The sequence below is a fragment of the Miniopterus natalensis genome, chromosome 11, assembly GCF_054644295.1.
Source record: "Miniopterus natalensis isolate mMinNat1 chromosome 11, mMinNat1.hap1, whole genome shotgun sequence".
Classification (NCBI taxonomy): Eukaryota; Metazoa; Chordata; class Mammalia; order Chiroptera; family Miniopteridae; genus Miniopterus; species Miniopterus natalensis.
The window spans coordinates 6727066-6754159 of record NC_142091.1 but is presented as its reverse complement, the minus strand read 5'-3'; the positions used below and the strand labels follow the sequence as shown (position 1 = coordinate 6754159).

Genomic DNA, 27094 nt, shown 5'->3' with positions numbered 1-27094 from the left:
CAGGAAGCTACAAGCTCCATCTCATTAAAAATAAAATATTTTGGCATCAACAGTTTGGCCAACATTTAGGATTCTCCCTCAAATAACTGGGAGAAAGCATGTAATACATTCAAGAGCAAAGGTGAAATAAAAAGTATTTTTCTATTCAGGAAAAGAATTCCTTCATTCAATTAGAGTATAAGTTATTAAAGGCGTCGTTATGAGTCTCTTCTGAAAGTTTCTGAACAGTTTATAAATACAAAAAGAACATTTCGTCAATAAATAAATGGTTCCTAAAGTCTTTGCTGATGAGTCCCAGACTCCTCCACCACTGTCCAGTCAGCTCCACTGCCCCGAGAGGCTCTCGCTGCCAGTGGAAGGTGATCCTTTCTGTCATTAGGCGATTCTTCTTCTATCATGCAGACTCTCATCAATATGTCTCTTCATAGTCTGAATCCTGGAGAGGAAAGAACAGTAGCTATATGTATATGAAGTATAATACCAGGGTCTGAATTTAGCCAACGGCCACACATTAGGACTCCCTAATGGAACCCAGTTTGGGGCAACATCAACAGCGAGGCGGCACTGGATCAATACACCTAAATTCCCATGGTCTAAGTATAAGTGGTGTCCACTGGCAAATTTCTGCTTTGAAACCGTAAGCATTCCCCTTTTCTTGGTGGATATTTTTTACAACCTCAACACTCAAAAAAGGTGCCTGTATGCTGCAGAACATGCAGGATTATAGCTTGGAGTTTTACAGCCTACCTCTCTCTGAGTTTCATTCCCTTGCTGGCTGTGTGACCTTGAGTAAAATTATTTTACATCTCTAAGCCTCAGTTTCCTCATCTGTAAAGTGGGGGTAATAAAATTACTGCTACTGCACAGAACAGCTATGAGAACTGAATGAGGCAATTACGTAACCACTTAGCACTGTGCCTGGATCTCTGTAAGCACTCGTAGTCAATCTTACACTCGTTGCTTCCAATCTGCAGTGGGCCCTTTAGCCTGACGCGTACCACATCTCTCTAGTCCCTTCCCTCTCCCATCCTCCTAGATGACTATTTCATACCTTTCCCTCTTCCCTCAAACCTCCAAAATCTCCTCCTAACTTCATTCTCAGATGATGACCTTACTTTCTCCCATCGTGGGAGCAGAGAAGCAGTCAGTAGTGAACTTCCACAAGCTCCCATCACCACAGTTACCTACTCACCTGCATCTGGGCCCACCTCTTGGCCTTCCGTATGCTTCATACGGACATACTCTCCCTGCCCTTATCTAAGGCCAACATCTTCACTTGTGGACTAGGTCCTGGGCCTACTTCAGCCATCCTCCCCTCTCTCCTGCAGTACCTACTTTTCCTTCTCTACTGGCTCCTCTACTGTCGCATACAAATGTGCTATAATTTCTCCCATCTTAAAAAGAAAAGTAACTCTTGACATACACCTCACTCCACCTACTGCCCTATTTCAATGTATCCCTCCACCAAAAAAGTCCTTGAAAGAGTTGTTTACACCCAGTTTCACCAGTAAATATCCCCGGGCCAGCTTTCAGCCCACTATTCCACTGAAGCTGCTTCTGTGAAGTCACCAATAACCTCCGCAATACCAGATCATCCAAAAATCAATGCTTATTTTACTCCATCCGACTCAGCAGCAATCGGCACAATAGCTCTCTTTTCCCTTTTCAAACACCTGCTTCACTCAGCTCCCAGGATACCAAATTCTCCTGGTTTTCCTCCTGCCTCTCTGGGCAGTCCTTTCCAGCCTCCTTGCTAATTCCTCCTCACCTCCCCAGTCTACCAACCTTGCAGAACTCCAGGGCTCAGTCCTCTGACCTCCTCTCTACCTTATACTCATCTCCAGGTTGGAAGCAGCTCTACCAGTCTGTCTGCTAATGACTCCTAAAGTTATATCATCAGTCTAGGCCTCGCTTCTGAACTCCACACCCACATAACCAACTGCCTGCTCCACATTTCCACTTGGATGTTTAACAAGTGTTAAACAGACTTTATTCTTGTATGATTATTTATTATTTGTCTTATTATTATTGTTGTTATTTTGTATTCTCACTTATGATTTATCTGTTAGGTAATGATGGCTGGTAATTTAAATGACGACCAACAAAAGTGGATACTTAAACCTGCGTTTGCCCTCCTACCCCTGTACTGTTTTCGATCTTACTCACTGATTCGCACCACACTGCTTTCATGCTGTTCCCAGAACATGCCAATCATGGCCCCTCTTCAGGGACTTTGCACCTACTCTTTCCTCTGCCTGAAACGCTGCTCCACGTTAGCCATATGGCTCACTATCTACTTCTTTTAGGTGTTTGCTCAAATACCATTTCAATGACGGATACCCCTAACCATCTTATTTAATATCATACCCTGTATCCATCCATCACATCTCCCTTTCCTATTTTATTTTTCTCTATAGCATTAAGCAGCATATGATATACTTTTTTTTAATTTAGTTACTTTTTGTACCCCTAATTAAGAGTAGGTGACATTTCAGTTGTGTGTTGGAGGTGAGTTTTCCAGGCTGCAAAGAAGGTAAGTTCTGCAGTCAAGTTGTTGGTGTAGACAAACTCAGTGCTCGCCTCCTCCCACAACCACATCAAAAATACAACTAAACTACAGAACAACTATGATTGAGAACAGAAGTCCTATAACTAAGGATATACAGAAGAAGCCACACTGAGACTGGTAGAAGGAGTGGAGACACAAAACGGGCTGGTCCCACACCCAAGTATGGCAGATAAAAATTGGGAGGGATGTCTCAGCTGTGGAGGGGTCCCAGCCCCACACACCAGTCCAGAATTCCAGTGCCAGGAAGAGAAGTCTCCATAACTTTCGGCTGTAAAGACCAGCAGTTCCAGGCATTTCTCTAAAAGGGCCCACACACAGGTTTACTCAGACACACTCTTTCTCAGCTCCAGCACTGGGGCACCAGCTCGAAAGGCACCAGGAACATACTAGGAGGAACTAAATTGTCTGGCATCAGGGTGAGAGCTGGAAGGGCAGCTTTTGCCCAGACAAAAGTGTTGAGAGAGGACACTTCTTTTTCTGAGACTCCCCTGACCCCATAGAGCCAGCAGGTGGGTGACATATCTGAGTCTCTATCAACCTGACTCACAATGTTTGCCCAGCCCTGGTGATTCCGAGGTCCTGCCCCATCCAGCTTGCAGGCCCACCCAAGCTGTGTCCAGTGGCTTTTCCACACAAACAGTCTATCTTGGCTCATGCTTCAGACTTTCCTAAAATTTCTCAAACAAGCAGCATCTGTCTTCAGCATGCCCTGTACGTCTCGCTAGATGGCCCCAGGCCCAGCACTAGTGGCAGCTGGCCTTGGTTTGCAGCTTGGTCTCTCCTGGGCACCTCCAAGCCCAGTTCAAGCAGCAGCCATCAGCAGATCACTTTATAGTTCCTACCAGGTGGAGCCAGGCAGACAATAGACAGTGGCTGACGTTGGCCTGCACATGCTGGGAGGCCCCAGAGCCAGTGCACCCAGTAGGCAGCTTCAGACAACACTAAAGCACCACCCAACCACCTCCACAAGTAACATACTCAAGGGGGGAACTCATCAGGCACCAGAGTCCTGCTGAAGTAAGTCCTGTTCTGTGGAGTAGGCCCCAGCACAGCTGAATCTCCAAGGTTGGTGGTCAAAGCCATCCTTGCAGCCAACTGGCCTAGGAATAAATCCCTCCCACTGACATGCCAACAGCAATTAAGGCTCAACTACAACTGGAGGATGCACACAGCCCACACAAGGGGGTCACCTGGAGTGCCCAGCTCAGGTGAACAGGGAGGCTGTGTCACTGGAACCTACAGGACACCTATTACATTAGGCCACTTTACCAAGCGCAGGAGATGTAGCAGCTCTACCTAATACATAGAAACAAGCACAGGGAGGCTGCCAAAATGAGGATACAAAGAAACATGTCCCAAATGAAAGAACAGAACAAAACTCCAGGAAACAAACAAAACAAAATGGAGGCAAGTAACCTACTAGATGCAGAGTTCAAAACACTGGTTAAAAGGATGCTCAATGAACTTAGGGGAAGAGCAGAGGAACTTTGAACTTCAACAAAGAGACAAGAAACATAAAAATGGAACTAGAAAACATAAAAAATAACCTGTCGGAAATAAATAATACATTAACTGAAATGAAGACTACATTACAGGGAATCAACAGTGTAGTAATGAAGCAGAGGATCAAATCAGAGGTTTGGGAGATAAGGAAGCAGAAAACACCCAATCAGAACAGCAAAAAGAAAAAAGAATCCAAAAAAATGAGGACAGGGTAGGAGCTTCTGGGACATCAAGCTTACCAACATTCACATCATGGAGATGCCAGAAGGAGAAGAGAGCAAGCATGGACTTGAAAGCCTATTTAAAAAGATAATGACAGAAAATTTCCCTAATCTGGTGAAGAAAATACACATACAAGTCCAGGAAGCACAGCAAGTCCCACACAAAATGAACCCAAAGAGGCCCACACTGCCTGGGCTGGTGTGGGTCAGTGGTTAGAGAGTCGGCCGATGCACCGAAGGGTTGCAGGTTCCATTCTCGACCCTCTCCCTCTCTCTTCCTCCCTATTCTCTCTCTTTCCCTCTCCCCCTCCTTCCCTCCCTCCCACCCTCTAATTAAAAAAAAAAAAAAAAAAATCAATAGAAAAAATATCCTTGGGTGAAGATTAACACACACACACAGAAGAATAAAATTGCAATAAATATATATCTATCAACAACTGAATTTAAAAACAAAATAAAAAAAGAATAGAAACAGACTGATAGATACAGAGAACATTCTAATGGTTGCCACATGGGAAGGGGTTTGGGGGAATGAAGAAAAAAGTGAAGGGATTAAGAAGTACAAATCGGTTGTTACAGATTAGTCGTGGACATAAAGTACAGCACAGGGAATATGGTCAATAATGTTCTAATAACTGTATGGTGTCAGATGGGTGGAAATTTATTGGCATGATTACTTAGTAAGTGATATAATATCTAATCACTGGGTTGTACACCTGAAACTAATATAATATTGTATGTCAACTGTGATTAAAAATTAAAAAATTATTTAAAGTAAAAAAAAAAAAAAAAAAAAAGGAATGCAAGTTCTTTAACAGCAGAGATTTCTGTCAGTTTTGCTCACTGCTATTTCCTAAGTACCTAGAATCATATCTGTCACATGTCAGATGTTCAATAAATAACTGTTGAATGAATTAATACCTGAAATGTGGGTAATAATATTATAGACATTAACTTATTTTGTGTTATCAAAACATCCAAACCCTAAAGGGTTGGTATTAGACCCTCTCCCCTGGCACTGTCGACCTCCTCCTGTCTTACCTATTGTACTCAAGTGCAATCGAGGAAGAAAACAAAGAGCACTGCAATGAGCAATCAGGCTGCGGTCATCTGGATAGGTGCTGAGCTTGGCAATAAATACAAAGAGGGCCCAAGTTTAAACCTGGAAATGGCAGCCATGCTTCATACTAGATCATAAGTGACTTCTGACCTGTGTCCAACTGCACCACAACAGTCTTTCTTCTTCCTGGGACCCTGGGATAGCCACAGAAGCCTACCAGTTGAAGCAGGTGCTCAAAAGGGGAGGGATGGGAGCCTTTTGAAATTTAAATCAAAACTCAGGCCTTCCAACCTGAGTATTTCTTATTGAAAACGCCATCAAGAGACCTAAAAAGTTACATCACTCTATTCCCTGGAAAAAAACAAAAATGAGCCACATCCACTATGAGGATGAAGACCATTCTCAGCAGTCGGACTGTCAACATCCCAGAAAACATGGACATCACTCTGAAAGGACGCACAGTTACTGCGAAGGGCCCCAGAGGCACCTGCGGAGGACTTCAGTCACATCAATGTAGAGCTCAGTCTCCTTGGAAACAAAAGAGGCGGCTCTGGGTGGACAAATGGTGGGGGAATAGAAAGGAAATGACCACCATTCGCACCACATGCAGTGATGTTCAGAATGTGACCAAGGGTGTCACACTGGGCTTCCCTTCCAACATGAGGTCTGTGTACACTCACTTCCCCATCAATGTCATTGTTCAGGAGAATCATTCTCTTGTTGACAGAGATTTCTGACAGAAATTTCTTGGGCAAAAAATGCATCCGCAGGGCTTGGATGAGGTTACACATTGCTTGTTCAGTATCTCAAGTCCAGAAAGATGAGTTGATTCTTGAAGGAAATGCCATTGAACTTGTATTAAATTCAGCTGCTTTGATGCAGCAAGCCACACAGTCAAAACAAGGCTATTGGAACATTTTGGACAGTGCTATGTTTCCGAAAAAGGAACAGTTCATCAGGCTAATGAATGAGATCAAAGTTGCCCAGCTATGGAATCAGCAAGATGTCAGGTGATTCCTCAGACTTATCTGCAATATTTTAAAGATGCAATAAAAGCCATGTATTGAAGAAGAAGAGAAAAAAACCGAGGGCATGCAGAAAAGTTCAATTCAGGGCCCTGGATCCAGCCAAAGTCTCCTAGTATGACCTCAGGTGCAGGGGACACTCCTCTTTCAGCATGTTCTTTGTCCGTCAGCAGAGACTGTTCTACCCAGTCCCCTTTCCCAACCTAACGTCACTACTCCGTACCCAGGAGACAGAAAACAAGAAATAACAATAAGAGTTGGGGGGGGTCCCCTGAAACCAAAAAGACCTTGGTTGATACCATGCTTTGGACCTGCAGACATAACCTTCTGCTGCCTCTGAGGGCAAAGGATCCCATAAGTAAGCAAAGAAGTGATTCATGAGCAGGGAACAGAGGAAATGGCACAGGCTTACCAAGCACTCGGCACAGCGGACACAAAGCCTGGCCATGCAGTCACCGTCCTCCTCTTGGTCAGTGCTGCAAAAGAAGACAAACCAAGTCAAACAATCACGAGCTCAACAGCAGAGCAGTTAGAAGCACAGGCACTGAAGTCAGACAGGCCTGGTGCTAAATACAGTTCTGCCGCTCATTAGCAGGATGACTGGGCAAATTACTTAAGTTTCAGGAGCCGGTTTCCTCATTTATAAAATGCAAATATTACCAGCTATGCTTAAGGATAGTGATTAGGAGTAAATAAAATATACACATGTAAAACACACACCACCGTGCCTGGCACATGGTAAGTGCTTAGTAAGTAGGAGCTACCCATAGTCATTCATTCAGAAATGGCTCAGCACCAAGCATGTTGGAGGGGCTGGGCTGGGATAGAGGTAAATAATGCACAGCCCTTGATAAGTTCACAGTCCCATGGGGGTGAGAGGCCTGCTGGCACTCAGCAAGCACATTATAAAACAAGGTGATAAACATCTGAATGAAATTCAGCTCAAACTGCTGTGGCAGCAAAGAGGAGGGAGTGACTCGTCTCCCCACAGGATCAGGAAAACGCAAGAGGAGACATTTCCACTGGGGCTTGGAGGATAGGAAGAGTATCCAGGCAAAGTGGGAAAGAGGGAGGGGATTCCAGGTGAGAGAAGGGTGTGGTCGGAGACGGGGGTGACCTGGATGGGCACCGCATGCTGAAAGAAAATGGGCTCACTGCAGCTGGAACGTGGAGCGAGTGAGGAGACGGTGGGAAACAACGTGCCCTGTTGGAGTTTCCTGCTCATTTTGAAGGAAGGAAGTACCCACTTGGGAATTTATAGTCAGAGCCAAAGAATCGTACAATCTTATTTCCAAAGCAGGAAACTAGGACCGTACTATCAGCCCCTCCATCTGTCTCCAAGTTAACACCCACAGGTTTTACGTTGAACCTCCCTAGGACTGCTCAGCAGAACTACTCCCTTCAAAGGCAACTTCACCAGCAGGGCCAAGCTCAGCCTGGGAGTGAGAAAGGCACCGAGGCAGGGGCTGGCCCACCCTCGGGGAGGGGACCAGAGCGAACCGGGACCAGTGTCAGGGCTCCAGCTGGACTTACTCATCTGAAACCTCAATAGACGACTTCTTATAGCCGGACTTGCTCCTCCTCTTCAGCCCCGCAGACTTCCTCCCCATCCTCACCAGCAGCAGCACCGCCACCACGGCCGAGGGGACGAAGACGAGAATGGACAGAAGGGCCACCGAGGAGAGCATGGTGCCGAACCCTGGAGGGAAAGGCGGTGAGGGGGCGTGCAGAAACGCTTCCCTCACAGGGCAGGTTTCACGTCTGCACTTGCATTTCTTCTCGTTACAAAAGGAGTAAATTCGATGCAGAAAAGGTAGAAAATACTCACACACAAATAAAAATTTACCCACAATCCTACTCCCTAGGGTTAACACTGTAGCATCTACCCATTCAGCCCCCTCCTGAGCATACATGCACATGGGTCTGCGAGTACGGAGGACAGTGAATATTTTTAAAAGTATGAATCATATTTTACATGTTATTCCTAATCTATTTTACTTACTATGTGATGATTACTTTCCATGTCACTAAAAGTTCCTTCCAGGTGTGACCTTTTTAAAGGCTGCATAGTATTCTATCACATTGAGTAGTTTAATGACTCAGTCCTCTGATGCTGAACATTCAAGTCATCTCCAATTCTCTGAACTCATGAATTATAGTATGATCATCCTTGTACATAAATCTTCATGTTTAGCTCTATTTCTTTAAGATACATTTTTAAAATAGAATTCTAGATTAAAGGGTGTATACTTTTAAGGCCTCTGATGCACACTACCAACTGTCTCCCAGAGAAACAGTATCAGTTTCTACTCCCACCACCAGTATAAATGTGCTCATGTCTCTGAAAGATATGAGCTATTGTCTTAAAAAAACACATAATGTAGTCCCATATCTCGAAGTCTTTGGTTCAAATCCAACTAAGGACTAAAATGACCACTCAATAATCACCAGGAATAACGCAGATAAAAAAGGTCAGTCCTTAACCTGCACTCCTTCTGTTTTACTAAAAGGAAACTGCTGGTCTCTGCAACATAAAAGAAATGTGCTGCCTCCATCACTTTCAAAACACAGACAAGAACACTGCCTCATTACTAAGGGTGTGAACATACTGGGGAAACCAGAATGATTTCTACTTCAGAGATGACAACCCTCCACTCATTCAAGGACTTGTCATACATTTCCACAAGACCTCTGGGTACCTGAAATCTAAAAAAAAAAAAGGAAAATGGAGAAACTATGACAATATTTGAAGAAAAACTTCAGTTTGCAGAATAAAGATTAAAAAATGTATCCTAATAGACAATTCAGGAGGGCAGAATGCTCCAAAGAACTGGCTTTATGAAGATGGGTGGCTTTGCCTACCACTAGTGTCTCCAGAAAGCACCACAGTTGTCACCAAGCAGAATAAGGTTGGTGGCAGTTGGCTTACCCCTTTCTGTGACTATTAGCTCCGTCGTGGGAATATTATGGTGCACATCTGGGGGGTTCTTCACAGCACAGCTGAAGGTCCCGTTGTCCTGTACAGTGGGGTTGCTAATGCTTATGGAGGCATCCCCTTTGTATACGTCTCCAACCCAGGAAACCCGGTCTCGAAATGTGCCCGCGGTGCTTGGGTACTGGAAGGACTGATAATGGAAAATCTAAGAAAGCAACACATGAGAAAAGGAGTTAATTTGGAAAATGCAATGAAAATGTAAAGCTTAGTAGGTCTAAAATAAAATACAAACGTATAATGGGTTTTCTCAGTTGAACATTTGTTTTATGCTTTGTTCACCTCCATCCCACAGGTTAAAAGACAGGTTATTGAAACGTCAGAAAAAAGGCCTGATGAAAGAATCGTGGAATTCTGACTCTGGAACCTCCTCTCAGCTTTCCCTCTAGCCTTAAAGCAGTGGTTCTCCACGGGGGGGGGGGGATCAATTTTGCCCTCCAGGGGACATTTGGCAGTATCTGGAGACATTTTTGGTTGTTACAACTGGGGGGAGTGCTACTGGCACTTGTGGGTAGAGGCCAGGGATATTACTAAAAATCCTACAATGCAAAAAACAACTCCCACAACAAAAAATTATCCAGTTCAAGATGTCAACAATGCAAAAGTTGAGAAACTCTATTCCAACATAGCATCTAATATTCGTATACTGCTGTATGGTTTACAAATGACTTCTATGCATTTACTAATTTGAGCCTCATAACTATATATGGGGCAAGTACAATTATTCCAAATGTACAGAAAGGAAAACAAGGCCAAAAACAAAAACTGAGTTACCTAAAGGCACATGGCTAGTAAGTGGGAAAGGGGAGATTTCTGTATATTCTCAAAATCACCAGGAGAGTATAATACAATCAAGCTTCTCTCAAGTTATCTGCCTTGGCAATTAACAAAAATTCCACGTCAGTGCAAGATCAGCACTCAGTGACATATGCTGAATTGCAATTGCTGCTTCAGATAGGTGGTCAGACACTTCATCACCAAAAGCACTTAAGTTTACCTACTGGTAGGCCCGGCAGGTACAACAGCATGATTGCCCTCACGCGAGAGTCAAGGACTTCCTCTTTCTTTACTTGCTACTGCCCCACTTAGGAACGATTACCCAATTTTGAAGAGCAACTTCCCAAAGAAGATGTTGAATCACTTATTGGTTCATTTGTTCATGCATTCATTCAACAAATATGCACTGCACACCTACTATGCGCTAGGCATATGTTAAGCAAAAGGATATAGTGGGAGCCAAGCAAGCACAGTCCCTACTCCCATGGAATTTACAGTCTGGTGGGAAAAACAGGTATCAAGAACTAATAATATCTGCAAGTGTGTTCCAGAAAGGGAGGTAAAGGGTGCCTACTGCAGACTATCAGCATCAACATAAAAGCGTCTGAAATTCCTTACTGACAGAACAAGGCCTGCTGTGTACCTTCGAGATAAATCCAGCCTCTAATTCCAAGTTCTGTTAGTGAGGCTCAGATCCTTGCTAACTGACTGTCTGACAGAACCCTGACTGACCTCATAACTGCAACCTCATGTTATGTGACTTTAAAGGCCCACTAACTCCAGCCTGGGTGAGTGGACTTTCTGACCAGCCTCACAGAGAAAGCACCATACGAGGGCAGCTTGCTGTTTGCATCTGAGGCTTCTGACCTAAGAAAATACCCATTGCTTTCTCTGCCCTACTTTTGGCCAAGGAGGCAGAGCCAAATAAGGCCAGCCACAGTTTCCAACCACTCAAAATAAAGTGAACTATTTTAGGTCTAAAGAAAAAAAGGACCATGAATACAGCCTAGCTTCCTTCACTGGGACCACCTACCTAACCCCAAGCTATGTGGCATTCTATAATGGCTCCTAAAACAAAATGCAAAGCTATAGGTCAAAATCAAACAGAAAGTTTTTCCAACGAAGGAAACAGGAAAAACACATTAAAGGTATTTTCAAAACTACAACCTTATATACAGCTATGACATTCACATTCTTGATAGCATATATCCTGAGCTAAGGATCCTGCTGGAAGCATAATGAGAAAGGGCTTTTTATAGCACTGCCATCTTCAATCAGGCATTCACAGTGGGATTTGGACCATAAATATGTTTTATATGTGTGACTAAAGTATATTGCTTCTAATACTGCAAGACTATCTGCCACCAGCACCATGTGTCATCAACATAAGGTGCCACCATCTGCTTCAAAGGGAACCATATAAATCAGTGCAGATGTTTACACAATGGGAGATGCCAAGGTAAACCTACAGAGGACAGATACGGAAGCAGATACATCCACCCAGACAACTTCACACAGCAGGAAGTGAGCAGCTTTCAGAGAAAGGATGTCTGCAACTGGGACCGAGAGAACTTTTCCATCCAACAGTCCTGGAGGTTCCATTTTTTAGTAATGGAATCTGAAAATGAACTATGAAGCCATGCAAAGAGAAACAACAAAAGGGAAACAAAATTAAACCACATTTCCTCTGAATTTCTGACAATTTTTTTCCGATAGCTTATTTGCAAAACTCTTACATAAAAGAATAAAAAGCCTTACGTGATGGAACAAATGTCAGGTAGGGTGAAGCTCATCTTCTGTTCTAAGGTGAGAAGACCGAGGGAGTGCCTGGACTTGGAGTGAAAGGGTTCCAGAGCTGCTGACCACAGAGGACAGAAGAAATGTTTTTTGTGTGCACACTTACTGATTCCGTGCGACTGCTGCTGGGAGGTCGGTAGGTCCAATCTACGGTGAGTTTGTCAGTGACAGATGAAGTTGACTTGAAAATGCATTTCAACTTGATCTTCTCGCCAACATAACCCCGGACGTGAGCGTCCACTTTAATCTCCAAGGGAAGGACAATGTGGACGCCTAAGCAAAGCAAGCCCAACATTTAAAAGGTTTTCATTTGGGTGCAATATACAGTTGACTGAGCAATATAAAGATGGTACTTATAGTCTTTAGGACTCTCATAAAAACCACAGCAATAAATATCTTCTCATGCACGCCCAAGAGGGACAAGGAGTGGATGTCTGCATTAATCAAGGATAGTATTTCTGTCACTTTACGATATTAAATCATAGGATGAATGCCTGGGTAAAAATTTAAAAGCTGGTTGCACCAGCATTTTTCCAAATACAGACTTGTGGTTAAATTAGGCACATACAAGTGGGTCAGCCCACAGCAGGCTAAAGGACACCAACCACCCACTCCCCCCCCCCACACACACACACTCCAGGAATATGCCAGCTGTTGTGGTCTAAGGGACTTACCCCAGTACAGCATGCTTGCAACCTGAAGCTACCACTGCCTCAGCCACCAGCAGAATGAGAAGAGAAAATAGAACATTTTTTTCAAAGAATTTTATAAAACTGCCCAAAGGTTCTATCTAGTTTTGTTTTGGTTTTTTCTGTCTTAAAGCTTGTTAATGAATCACACACCCATTAAAAGTAAATCAGGGGCCCGGATGGGTGTGGCTCAGCAGTTGAGAGTCGACCTAGGATCCAGGCGATCGGGGTTCGATTCCTGGTCAGGGCACATGCCCAGGTTGTGGGCTTGATCCCCAGTGGAGGGCGTGCAGGAGGCAGCCGATCAGTGACTCTCTCATCATTGATGTTTCTATCTCTCTCTGCCTCTCCTTTCCTCTCTCTGAAATCAATAAAGATATATTTAAAAAAAAAAAAAAAGTAAATTGGGGGAGGAAAACAGAACAATGTGATGCACTCTAAAATGTAAAAATAAGATACCATTTTTTAATTCTCTAGAGATCTACTCTTTCCAAAACCACCTCATATATCCAACTTGAAAGCCCACCTCCCCAGAGCTGGCACTTTCTTCTGCCTAATCCCCTCTGCTTTAGGGGACAGTGAGTAGAACTTTATCTCCCACAAGGGAGCCATTTTTTAGGAGGTGAGCCCCCAGCACTGTTCCCCTGCCTCCTTCTCTGGGCACTAGGCCAGGACGCCCTGGCACACACAGCAGCAGGTTTCGGGAGACGGCACCCCACACACGACTGGAAGACCAGCGCTGCCCTGGCAGAGGCAGGGGCATGTCCCCGCCCCACTGCTGGCTCTGTGGTCTTAGCAAGTTACTCCCCAGCTCGGGGGGGGGGGGGGGGGGGGGCATAATAAAAGCGCTCATTCCAGGAGCCCAGTGTGAGGAATAAATGAGTTAAGACACGCACTACACTGAGAAGCCTCACCAACCCAGAGCGAATGCTCAATGCATGTCAGGAGGCGTCATCACAGCCACCTCTCCAGACCCGCCTGTGCTGGGTCTTTCCTCAGCGTGAGTCATCCACCCCACTGCCTTTACTTCGGCTGCTCCAGTCATTTTTCCTGCTCCTCCCCAGACAATCTTGTCTGTCCACATTCCTCTTGCAGGAGGAGACGGAGACTGAGCTCACAACTCTGAGAGAACCTGACCCTCCCAACGATGGCAATTACTTCTGGTTCATCCACAGCATCCTCTGACTTTGCCAGGCTAATCTTGTCTTTCCTTTCATGCCTTTGCCATGCTGCCTGCTGGCATGGAAAGCCTCCATCCCTCAGTTCCCACTCCCTCCTGAGACCTCACTCCTGAGCTGCCTTCTCAGCACTCAAGGCAGTTCTAAGAAATGGGAAGTGGGGTGAATGGAACAGCTGCACTCTCCCTATTCCCCATTCCTTCACTCTAAAACATAAATACAGTAGAGAGTTTAAAGTGTGGGTTAGAATTAGACAGACCTGGACTTCGATTTCTAGCCCAGTTACTTTCTAGCTCTACGGCCTTGATCACAGTTACCTTCCATTTCTTCACTTGGCAAATGGGAAAAATAAGACCTTTCTCATTGGATCACTGTGAGGATCTAATAAGATCAAATAAGATAACCACAGAATGCTTAGCATAGCACCTGAAACAGAAACTTTCAATAAATGTTCATTATTATCATTAAAATAAACACCACAAACATTCAGCGCCCTTCAATAATTCTCTATTGGGCTATAGAATAAAATCCAAATCGTGACAGTCTGGCCCCAAACTTTTGCTTCTCCACCCACCCATCCCATCCCCTTCACCGTGCCCTGAATGTCCTGCCATTTCCTAAATTTACTATGTCCTTTCACACCACTGTGCCCTTCTTTGAATATGACTTTGTCTGGAAGGATCTCCCAGTCCCTACCAATCCCGTCTGGGTTGTCTCCCCCACACACCCCCAATGTCACATATCTTCAAAGCCCAGCTCAAGTATCGGCCCTGTGCTTCCTGCCCAAATTCCCTGATGCGGTTCGTTCTTTCTAAATGTTCTCATTACATTTAGCACATAATGCTGCTCAAGTACATATACCACTGATTATACTCAGTTTCAAAAGACTTCCTCTGGGGAGCAGGCAGAGAGACTGGGAGACAGAAGTGGACAGGTCGCCAACAATTCTAGTATAGGAATAAAGTGTGCTCATTAGTCACCCACCCTCTTCCTATCTCCGGTTTTACAGTATTTTCAACATTTTTAAGTCCCCTGCACTCCTGAGGGCCACTCCTGGACTGTGGCTGGTGTACACTGAAGGAGAAATCACACAACTGCACAGGTATCTACCACAGAAATTCACGAATTCCTCCCACAGCTGAGCCCTTAAGGAGGACTGGTGGCCATCCAGCCAGCCTTGGTCAGCTCCTCTTTTTGATTCCTCAAACTTGGCCATTCCCTTTCATCCTAAGTACCTATAACCCCCTCATTCACAGAAGAAAATGTCTCCTCTTACTTCTTCAAGTAAGGCCATACGACTGCCCAGCCACACACCTTCCTGCACCGAAAGTCATCTTACTTCCAGTCTCAAAGGGTGTGGTGCAAGGTCAATTCCTCTGCTCAGCCTAGAGCTTCCCCCACGAGCCCTACTCCAGCAGAAAAACCCTCTCTACTATCTCCAGCCTCTCCCTTTCAAGAGAGGCTCTCTACTCCCAACCTATAAACACACAAAAGTCTCTCTCATCCTTAAAAACAAGCTAACAATAAATGACAACAAACAATAATCTTTCCTTAACCCTGAAATACTATTCATTATCAACTGCTGCTCCTTCCTTTCTAAGCCAAGTTCTACACCTGACATCCCCATTTCCTCCTATCCCATCCACTTCTGGACCCCTACAGCACAAGCTGGACTCCACTACCACTGGTAAAGGGCACTGCAAGATACAAGGAATTAAGAAGTCCAATAGGTACTTTTCTATCCTGATTTTACTGCCTCTCTCTGCAGCAGTGACTATTTGACCTTCTCTATCCCAAGGTTCCATGACAAATTCTCTCGTTCATTCATTCAATCTTCAAACATATTTTATTGAGCACCTGTTTTGTGCCACCTTCTCAGCATGAAATTAAATGTGAACAAAATAAATACACACCCCGTTTTAGAACTTAAAATACAGAAGTTCAATACATTAATCAAATCTTAAAGACAAATGTATGACAAGCTCTGATAAGCACTATGAAGAAAAGACAAGGGAGCGGCTGTGAAAACTGCACCTGCTGTGGTAGAGGAGCGTGGTTAGCGCAGGTGTCCTTGAAAAAGTTACTTTTGAGATGAGTTCTAAAGGGTAATAAAGTGCTGAGAGGGAGAGTATTCCAGGCAGAAGGCACAACATATGCAAAGGTCCTGCGCCAAGTAGAGTTAGGGAACTGAAATGAGGCAGTATGGCCACAACACAAAGAGCACGAGGGGCATGGGGGAGGAATGCGGCGTGGCTAGGAGGTAAGCAGGAAGGGGGCCACGCAGCACCTTAGAAATGTGGGTCCTTATTCTTAGAGTAATGGGAAGCCATGGAAAATACTTAAATGTGGGACTGAGTGATAAGGGACATGATCAAGTTTGCATTTTTAAAAGATTATTCTAGGGAAGACACTTAGGAGGAGCCAAGATTACTTAGGAGGCCACATACCAGTCAAGTGAGAAGTAAGGGGAGCCTGAACTAAGGTGGTGGCAGTGGGCATGGAGAGAACTAGGGAGACAATACATACAAGGTAAAACGAGGAAGAGCTGGTGACAGATCAGATGTGGAATGCTGGAGAACTGGGTGTCAAGGAGGACTCCCAGGTCACTGACTTGGTGTTACCATTCACAGACACACAGGGAAGACTAGAAAAGTACCAAGCTTGGAGGGAAAGAATGGGAGTTTTATTTTGGATAAGTTTAAGGTGCCTTTGAGATACGCAAGAGTTGATGTCAAGGGGGTAGCTGGTTTAGGGCAGGGCCAGCAAACTACGGCTCATAGGCCAAATCTAGCCCACAACAACTACAAAAAGCTTCATCAGCACACAGCCACGCTGACTCGGCATGCTTTTGTGCTACTCCAGCAAAAGACCACAAAGCCTAAAATATTTATTCTCTGGCCCTTTACAAAAGTTTGCCAACCTTGGTTTAGAGCAAAGAATAAATCAAGCTATAAATCAGAATCTCATTAGTCTCCCTCCAACCAGCTCTCCACACTGTTACACACGCACGCACACTCCACAGCTCCGATAGTTTTTATCAAGTCTCTTCCTAAGGCTTCTCCTCTCCTACCCATCCCTTAAACAACGGTTGCCTTAGAGGTCCACCCTGAGCCCATGGCCCTTCATTTAACATTCTCCTTGGACAATCCTATCTGCTTTTATAGATTTAACAACTGCTAATTGGCTAGTGGTTCCCCAATCTTTATTTCTAGTCATGACTTGCCTCTGAGTGTCCAAGGGTTAGTGAGTATACCCTTGAATAACACCACCACAGATCTCAAATTGAATGCAGTGCAACTTCTTTTGTCGCCAGTTCTATCCATTCCCCTCATCTCCTTTCCTAACAATACACAGATTTTCTTTGGATACCTACCCTTTCCAATGTAGCCCAAGAGCTTGGGGGGAAATGCCTCTATCAGACAGGGCCCAGGCAGGAAATAGGCACAATCAGCTGAGATTCTGAAAAGTGTATGGCCCACTTCTCAAAGGGACTTTTCTCAGGGTCAAGGAAGCCAAGGAAGGCACAAGGCCTTTGCCACCCCCAAGCCTGAAGGAACAAAGGAGAAAATGGTGCTACCAGAGCCTGGCAAGAAATGGAGCTCTGGCCACCTGATAGAAGCTGTCGTCACAGAGGGACACAGCCACTACAGACCAGGCACTAGCACAAGGAGGGAGCAGGGAATACCCTGATGTCTTTCACCCCCTGCCCTCTAACCTCCTGCCAAAGCCTCCCATTGACCAGACCCAAGAGGAAGCCCAAAGGACTGGCTGATGCACTAAAGGGCCAGCTTTCCAGAGAGTAGAGAACAGAGAACTGAATGGATCTGGTAAGAGAGGAGCAAACTAAGAATAACTAGCAACTGACCCTACTCCCAGCTGGAGAAGATGGGGGAGGGCCCAGATAGGACTAAACCAATCATTACATCCAGAGGTGTGCTGGTAGACAGTTAAAAGGAAAAAAATTCAAATATGTAGGGTTTGACAACTTCTGTGATAAAGTATTTCCACCGTGGCTAATTTCAAGCTACAAAGGGGAAGTCTCCGAATCCTGAGTCAGGAAGAGACGTGCATAGCTGGCCCGAGCGCCTGCAGGAGCTGACTCCAGCACACCATCCTCTTGATCAGAGCTGTGCTTAAAGGTCGCCATATGTGCTTTCAACTACCCCAAAGTACCTTTCAGAAAATGTGCTTGGAGAGCTATTTAATGCTTCCATGTCTTATTTACATTCCTCTGTATATCTGAAATTTTCCTCACTCCCTATCTCTAAGTAACTTTCATTTTTAAGATGTAACTTTGCCCTGCCCAAGGAGCTCGGTTGGTTAAAGCATCATCCCAGTACACCAAGGTTGAGGGTTCGATCCTTGGTCAGGGCACATACAAGAAGCAACCAATGAACACATAAATAAGTGGAACAACAAATCGATGTTTCTCTCTCTCAAATAAATAAATAAACCAATTTAATTTTGATGACACCTTCAGGAAGTCTTCCTTGTATCCTCATGACAGATAAAGGGCACCTCTTCTGTGCTCCTATGGTTTCTAGTACATTTCTCAGTACCAAATTCTAAAATCTGTTGACTTGTCTGTATTCTGCAATAGACCCTGAGCTCAACAAAACAGAACTTAGCACATTGTGGATGCTCAGTAATATTTCTTCAACTGAACCAACACAGTTCCCTTTTTATAAAACAAAAATTATTACAAAATAAACATAAAAATTACATATTCTGAGCAAATCTGGTTACTAAGCTGTAGTACATACACCCTTAATAGAGCTACCCACCTACCTATCCAGATCCTCCTTGCTGGTGTCTGAACTCCATGTTCATGAACATGATTTGCCATAAAGTTATCAATATGCCAAGTCACTGAAATTAAAGCACTAGTTAAGTGGGTCTTAAATACAGAGTTACAAAAAAGTAAGATCCACGAATGACCCGAACTAGTCTACATTTCTAATCTACCCATCAGGATATTGGTACTCCGTTGGGGAGAAGAGGCAGAGACTGGAAGGAAGCCCAGGAAGGCTCTGGAGTGCCAATAACACTATATCCTGTTTTAGGTGCTGGTTACCAGTTGTGTTCAGTTTCTGATAATTCATTGAGCTGTACTCTAATGATAGGTGCACTTTTCTCTATACATATTATACTAAAATTAAGTGTTTTAAAATCAATGGATATAAAATAATTTGTCTCCATTTAAAAAATAAGAAAAGATATCAATCCAATGTTACATTAGTTCAGAAATTTCTATCCTACCTAATGTGCTTATGAATATTTATCTTTTCACCTCAGTAAAAAAACAACCAAAAAAAAAAAAAACCACCATTCTTGCCAGATGAAAACAGCTAATATAGAAATACTCATGATACTTAACAAAATTTTTAGCCCTGGCCAGGTAGCTCAATTGGTTAAAGCGTCATCCAAATACATTAAGGTTATGGGTTTGATCCCTGGTCAGGGCACACACAAGAATCAACCAATGATGCATAAATAAGTGGAACAGCTCAATGTTCCTCCCCCACACACACTTCCTCTCTCTCTAAAATCAATAATTTTTTTCTTAATTTTTAATTTGGGAGGAAAACAGGAAAATCACATTTAAACATAAGTGATTTTTAGACATGGAAGAAATTTTTTAAATGACAAAACTCCCAATTCTGTATACTCAGTTTTCCAAAATGTAAATTTGTCAGCCTTTAATTCATAAATTTCCCACTTAAATGAAAAAGAGAAAAATGTAAGAACCTTATGTGCCTGATCTACTGTTTCTAGTACTCAGACAACCGATACAGTGGGACCACATTTATAACTTAGGGAGAATTCAAACAAGCTAGTAATTTAATGGGTCCTATCTCTGAAGAGTAAAGACAAACACTGGTATAAAACAAAGGTATCGCCTAACAAATTCAAAAGACTGAAGAAAAAAAATAGGCTGAACCTTGAAAACATGCTAATTAAAAGAAGCTAGTCTCACACACACAAAAAACCCCCACGTATTACAGAGTTCATGTATATGAAATGTCCAGAATAGGCAAATCCATAGCAACAGAAAGTAGATCGTTAGGGGACGGGGTGAAGGGGAGTAACTGGTCATGGGTATGGAGTTTCTCTCTGGGGTGATGAAAATGACCCCAAAATTGATTGTGGTAGTGACTGCACAACTCCGTGAGCATACTAAAAACCACCAAATTGTACACTTTAAAGAGATAATCTGCATGACATGTGAATTACATCTCAAAAAAACTTATTTTTAAAAGGCAAAGGATAAATCAATTCAACAAATACATAGATCATAAAATCAACCTTTAATGTTTGAATTCTCTGGTCTGCCGGATTTGATGCACTCTAGGTGTGAAATGACATCAAGTTAAGAGCCCACCCACCACTTCTAAATTTTTTTCCCTCAATGGGACAATATCTGAAGGTTGCTGTGAGGGGCAGAGGAGGTCTAGGATTATTCGGGAGTGACAGCTGGTCAACCTAAATATTCTGTTGCAAAATAATTTAGCTGAAAAACTGGACACTTGTAATGACACAGGCAGCTGGGAGGGATCAGGGAGTGTGCTGGCAGCATGAATATTACTCATCGAGCAGAGAAAAACGTCCCGGCCTTCCCTGCTGAGGTCTGGAGACCTTAAGACTTCACGTTAAATGTCCCCTTCGGAAACTGCCATTATCCGCATGGAAATTCTATGATGCTAACAGTTCATTCCAGTGCTAGCTCCAGGAACAAGATTTCCCAGGAGGACACACACACAGACATGTGTTAAAAGCCCAACAAATAATTGCACCCTAAAATTAGGTAATTAGGCCACATTGGAACTTCTATTTGAAAACTGCATGAAAGCAAAACTCATCCAAATTTTAAGACCATGTCGTAGTGTGACCACTGTCCTGATGTTAGTTACTACTACACATTAAAATGTTAACAGAACTGACGTGCCCTTTCTTGTATTTAAATACATGTGCTGTTAAAATGCTGAAGCAGTTGCCTTTTCCTCAACAAAACGCGCCTCTATTATAAAGACAAATCACAGCACGGCTCTCCTGTAACTAAACACGCTCCGCTTCAAGGCTCGGCCAACCCCCGGCGAAGACCGAACGCCCGGCCGCCGCGCCCGCGCCCACCGCGCTCCCCCGCCCGCCGCCGCCCGGCCCCCGCGGCGCCCGGACCCCCGCCCGCGGCCCGGACCCCGCGGCGCCAGGCCCCCCGCCCGCGGCGCGGGAAAGCCCCGGGCCGCCCCCAGCGCCGGAGCCGCGATGACGGCGAGCGCGCGTCCCCCGCCCCCGCTTCCTTCCCCCCCGCGCAGGTGCGGGGGGCGCCCGCGACCCCCGGAAATGGCCGCCCCCGCCGGAAGCGGCGCCGCTCACCCTGCAGGAGCAGGACGCCCAGCAGCCCGAGCCCGGCGCCGGCGCCCGCGCCCCGAGCCGCCCCGCTCCGCCGCATCCCGTCGGCTCCGACGCGCGCACCTGTTTACCGCTCCCGGACGGCGCAGGTGACACCGGAAGTGACGGCAGGAGGCGGCGGAAACGCTCGGCGCGGCGATTGCCATGGGAACGGCTTCTCCGGAGCCGCACCTGGACGCGTTCGCTGCCCAGCGGCTCCTCGATTCCCAAGGAGTGAGCGCGGCTGCGGAGTTTGGGCAATTCGCTGTTTCATCACGTGGGGTCCTGCAGCACAAAATAGCCTCACCTGACTCTTCCTGAAAATCGCCTTCCTGCCTGCAGGTTATTTTGTTTGGATGTTCCCAGGACGGATGCCTGTAAGTTCAGAGTTCAGGGGGACCCAGGAGGTAGCACAGGACCAGCCAGCGGGTGAGCGCACGGGTATTGGGCCTTCGCGGGGACGCTGTGCCTCACGCCCCGCGCCCTTCCCTCGCACAGCTACCACGTGGCCAGCTCAGCACCCACGGGAGCCGGGGGGGAGCGGGGTCCGACCGAGCGCACGGGACGCAGGTCGGAGGCCGCTCGGCGGGCGACCTAGGCGGCAGGAGGGCGCGGCGCCGGCGGGCGCGAGCGGCGGGCCGAGGGTGCGGGCTTCACCCCGGGCGGCCCCGCGGCGCCACGCCGCTTGGTTAGGGTCGGGCTTCACCGCCTAGACCCGCGGTGAACACGCTTGGAACACGCGGGCAGAGCGGCCCCTCGGGCTGCACAGGTGGCGCCTGCGCCCAGGGCAGAAGGGAGGGTGCTGCGGGGGGCGGTTAGGCGGGTGCCGATTCTAATCCCTTTGAGGGAAGAGAGTGTGTCCTTCTTACAATCCCCCCCTCTTTTGTTATGCCTGTTCACTCTTTTCTGCAAACTCAGTTAACATAAACTGACTTTCAAGGTCAGAGGTTTCTCACAAAAAGAGGCTATTCTGGCAGGTGACTGGGATTGTTTAGTAACAGCTTTTTCGATAAGCCATTGAAGTAGCCGCCTTCTACAGAGATTGCTACAGCACCCACAGGGGTCATTACTCCCGCGACAAGGACACGGGGTCAGGACGGAGTCATTATCCCCTTACGCTTCCCGACCCGCTCCATGAGACTGGTGAAAGGGTCATCTCTTCCTGAATTCTCAGCTAGTGCTTTGGCCAAGGCAGTTAAACCCTGTAAGGCCTTAGCTACGCACGGCCCCATCCGGGGCAGTGTTATTCAGGATGAAAGTACAGCATTGTCCCCCTACCATAAGGCACACCTCTCCTTTTTCTGCTGGAATCATATCCAAGGCTAACCAGTTTTCCCATGCCATTCTGCTGGCGGCGTCTAGTTGTTCAGCTATTTCCTTGCTGGCCTCCCTAATATAACAGTGGACCACCAAAAAAATACTGATTCCAACCCCGCTGCTATCTGATTCCTGGCCTTGAATTCATTAGGAACTCCCCTTGAGCCCCCAAAGGAGTCAATGTAAATGTGAGGGTCAAATGAGCCACCAGGGATGGCGGCTGCCCTCCTCGCTCGGTGTCGGCCTCCTTTATGAGTTGGTTCGGGGTGCTGATGTGCCAGAATGAAAGGGATAGCCAATTAGACCAAAGTACAGATGCCGCTCCAATGAGCCAGTAAGGTCTATAGTAGTGGCCCCCACAGTACCACCAGACATCAGCATGGGCCACCGCTAAGGTAGATTGATGGCTCATCTCTGTAAAGGACCGGCTTGCGCCGCACCCAGACATGTTACCCAAGAATTCTAATTGCTCCCCCCACCCAGAGAGGCACGAGGTGTAATTAGCTTCAAGGGGCGGGGGCTGACAGTCTTCGGGGTTTTTTGTCTTCACAGTTGGGAAGAGTAGCAGTAGGGTCCTACAAGACTGGTTACCCCAGGCCGTATTGTCCTGAAAGAGAGCTATCATGCACCCCATGCCTGTGGAGTCCGAGGTCCATCCTAGGGGAGGATACCACTGGAGCCTCCGGCCTGCCTGCCCCACAAGTGTAACTATTGCTTTCATTTAAGGTGCGGGCAGAATATTGATCCATTCCAGCCAGGCATTCCTTTCCCCGTATCCAGTCTCAATAGCTATGGTCTGGTGTAGGTCCTTAACTTCTACAACTGTCACCTTGGTTGAATCGTTAGGGGGTGTCAAGAGGGTGCTTGGGATAAGGCCCAAACTAGGGGTTCCAATACTTGGGGCAGGGGTGGCTGATAAAGGATTGCACCGGAACTGTTGACAGTTCGGGGGAGCAGTTCCCCTGAGTAACTGGACTTTGTCCTTGAAGGGGTATTCCCTAGATTGCCGCCGCACAGAGGAGGTCCGGCCTCGTTGCTGAGCGGTCCACCAAACATCCTGCCAGTCTAGGCGAGGGTTTGCTATCACTTGGGCCCTTGTGACGGACTAGGTCTGGACACATATATATCTGCCTACTGGAGCTGACATTGTGAGAGGAGATTCCCACAGGGAGGGCTAAACAGGAGTCAAATCTAAAGGTTACTAGTGAGTCTCCATCTGAGACGTTTACCTTTAGCTGGACCGGGTATCTTCCTCTCTCTTCCAGGGCGCTAGGTTCCAATTACTGGCAGTAGTGGTAGCCTGGGCTAAGGTAAGGATTCCCATTATGACCATTTTAGGGTTAATTTGGTAGGATCGGGACCTGGGACTATGGTCCATGGTGCAGCTGCCAGTGGGGCAGGGCCGCTCTTGGGTCCAGCCTCTCTCGGTTGTGAGCAGCCCTTGGTGCGGGCCCTCCCAGGCTGGTTCTAGCTTGTCCTCCTTCCAGGACTTGATTATCACATGTCTCCAGGTCATTTGGATGTACCAGGAACTCGAGAGGTGGAGTCTGGGCAAATAAGCCCCGTTGTCTAAGGGAAGACAGAGTAGAGGACAGACCAAGTGTATAATTTCTAAGAAATTGGTCTTTGGTTTCAAAGGTGGGTAGGTCCATAGTCCAACCTAAGTATGGCAACCCATATAGTAGCTCATATGGGGACAACCCAATATCTCTACGGGGCGCTATTCGAATCCTGAGGAGTGCAAGCGGAAGACATTTTGTCCAGGGCAATCTGTTTTAGAGTTAGGTCATCCCTTTCTAACAGAATGGCTTCATACTTGAGGATTCTAGAATCTGTCAGCCATCTTCCTACTTTCTGATGAAGAATTACCCTGACCTGATGGGAGCTGCTAATAATCAGTTGCCCCCCAAAGGTTATTTTTCTACTCTCCTCAGCTAGTACTGCAGTGGCTGGTACTGACTGAACACACTCTGGCCATCCCCTTGTTACTGGGTCGAGAAGCTGAGATAGATGGACTACTGGCTGTCTTTGACCCCCATGCTCCTGGGTTAGAACTCCGAGAGCGGTCCCCTTGTCAATATTAACAAATAGATGGAAGGGCTTTTCTAACTATGGTAGCGCTAGTACAGGGGAGTGATAAGGGCTCGTTTGAGGACTTCTACTGACTCTCTTGCTCCAGGCTTCCAGAAGAGGGGGTCAGGCTCCTCATCTAACAGTTTGAGGTATAAATCCTTGGTGTTGAGGGCATACAAGTCTATCCATAACCTACAGTATCCAATTAGCCCTAAGAGTTTCTGAAGTTCCCTCTTCATGCTTGGTAAGGGTGTGTTGATTATTACTGAGATTCCTAAGTACTTAACCTCTTTAAATTGGTTTTGGAGACTCTCAAGCCCTGTTGACCAAGAAAATTTAGTAAGTTTATAGTTATATCTACCATTTCTTCCTTTTGACTACCTGAGAGTAGTAAATCATCTAGAACCATCTGATTTACTGCCCTCAAATCTTGGACAAGGTGGTAGGATCCATCAGGCTTCTTCACTGGCAGGATTGGGGTGTTAAAGGGGGACATACAAGGTTCAAGGAGGCCATCCTTAACTAATTCTTCTATGATTGGTTTTAATCCTAACCTTCCTTGTAGGGGTATGGGATATTGTTTTCTTCTAACTGCCTCCTCTCTATTTTTAAGTACAATCCAGATAGGGGAAATTTTTAACCCACCTTGATTACCTTCCCTTGTCCAGACTTCAGGGAGTATCCTCTCCTCATCCGTTGTGGACAGAAGGTTGAAGGAAACCTGAATTTGCTCCTGTATGATGCTAAGTCCTATTCCCAGTTTAGGCATTAGATCTTGGCCGAGGAGGTTATTCCCTGCCTCAGGGACAAAGAGAAATTCTGCCTGTGTCTGCCTATTCTGATACCTAACCCAAGTCTCTTTAAAAATGGGGACCGCAAATTCCTCCCCCTTTACCCCTGAGACTGGCAAGTGGGTCTCAGATAAGTTCAAGCCAGAGGGGTGTAGCGAGAGAGGAACAGGCTGCTCCTGAATCAACTAGAAAGATGAGTTCCTCTCTATTGGGTCCTACTTCTCAATTTATCAAGGGCTCTTGGTAGGACCCTGGCTGTAAAAGAGCCCCTGATCTCCCTAGTCTTCTTCAAAAGTCATAAGAGGTATGACTTTTTCTTCCTTCCTCAAGTCAGCACAGTCCCTCTTAAAATGGCCCTCCCTGCCGCAGTTAGAGCGCTTATTCTGAGCTTTGGGATTGCCTTGGGGCCTTGCCCCCGCATCTGCCCCTTAGGCTCCTGGGCCCTTCCTCGTGAGGCTTGCTCGGTAGTGGAGGGCATTACCTTGGCCTTTTGCTTTTGCTTTTGCTTTTGCTTTTCCTCACCCTTTCTCACACATACTTTCTGGGCCTCTCTTAGTAGTTCCTCTAAACACCTATCCTTCCAATCCTCTAGTTTTTGTAACTTCTTTGCTATGTCAGGCCAACTATTTGTTACAAAATGGAGTTTTAGCATTCCTTGTCCTAGTGGATCATCTAAGTTTAACCCAGAATGTTTTCTCAACTGATCTTTAAGTCTGCTGAGAAACTCAGCTGGTCCTTCCTCCTTTCCCTGCTGTATATCAAAGGTTTTACTCATGTTCTGGGAGCAGGGCACTGATTCCTTTATTCCCCTTATAACTAGGTCTCGCAGGTCCCTCATGTGGCCCCTGTGGATCTCATTATTGTCCCCTGAGGCTCTTGGTTAGGGAATTTCATTTCCACGGAGGCAACGCCTTGGCCTGCTGGGTGTTCTTGCTCCCAAGCCGCCACAGCTGCCCTCCTGATCATTGCTCTTTCTTTGGTCTAATTGGTCTGCTACCCCATGGAGGTCCTCTAGGAGAGGTTTCAGTTCCTTCTTCAATTTTCTAACCTCAGAACTAGTGAAGGGGGCATTTACAAACCCAGTTCCTCCTCCTCCTAGGGGAACTTCTCGAAGGGAGTAGAATGTCTGAGGCTTCTCTTTTTCAGGGGGGAAAGGTAAATTCTGAATGTCCTTCTTGCATAGTTCCACTTCTCTCCGTAGTCAGGGGAGGGAGGGATAAAGTGGTAGGGGAGGTGCCAAGGCCCCTGCGGCCAACCCAAACTCCCTTTCTTTTGTTCCCACTTCTCTTTCTCCCTCCCCAACTTCCTAAGGCGGGCCTGGCGGCGCTCTCCCTAAGTTACAGGGAGGAGGTGAGCAAGCCAAGGGGTCCCAGCGTCTGTCTTTCCCCTCCCCTTCCTTCGTCTCACCTACTCCTGTTTGTAAAGGGAACAATGCAACCGCTCCCTTCCTCCAGCGTGAAGCATAATCTATTTCTTCCTGGACTCTTATCATCAACGTATTCAATTAACAATTGGCAGACCCAGTCTTCAACTGACCCGAATTGGGGCCAGAATACAGTCAGCTTTAAGATGGGTCCCTGAGTCCAGATAAAACAACAGAATTTAATCATTTGCTGCTGCTTTTGACCCTCAGTTCGAGGGTGATCATTCCAATAATTAAGCATTCTCCCTAGGGGACTGTCTGAGGGGATCTTATCCTCATTTCTCTTTTCC

General features: G+C 46.1%; 1 protein-coding gene across 1 annotated transcript; it reads right to left on the bottom strand.

Moving 5' to 3' along the window:
- Nucleotides 1-381: 381 nt before the first annotated feature.
- MPZL3 (myelin protein zero like 3) lies at nt 382-21261 on the bottom strand. The gene is made up of 6 exons (XM_087821511.1): nt 21186-21261; nt 12051-12217; nt 9308-9518; nt 7912-8077; nt 6791-6854; nt 382-436 (listed from the first exon to the last, which is right to left on the bottom strand). The coding sequence occupies exons 1-6, from the start codon at nt 21259-21261 to the stop codon at nt 410-412; spliced, it is 711 nt and encodes a 236-aa protein (XP_087677637.1). The 3' UTR covers nt 382-409.
- Between the last annotated feature and the right edge of the window lie 5833 nt (nt 21262-27094).

Excerpts from the sequence above, each read along its gene's own strand:
- MPZL3 (XM_087821511.1), bottom strand. The coding sequence starts at position 21,261 with ATGCGGCGGAGCGGGGCGGCTCGGGGCGCGGGCGCCGGCGCCGGGCTC. Across the intron at positions 9,519-12,050 it reads GCAGCAGTCGCACGGAATCA|ATTTTCCATTATCAGTCCTT; the intron begins GTAAGTGTGCAC and ends TTGCTTTCTTAG. Across the intron at positions 8,078-9,307 it reads GCTAATAGTCACAGAAAGGG|GGTTCGGCACCATGCTCTCC; the intron begins GTAAGCCAACTG and ends CTTTCCCTCCAG.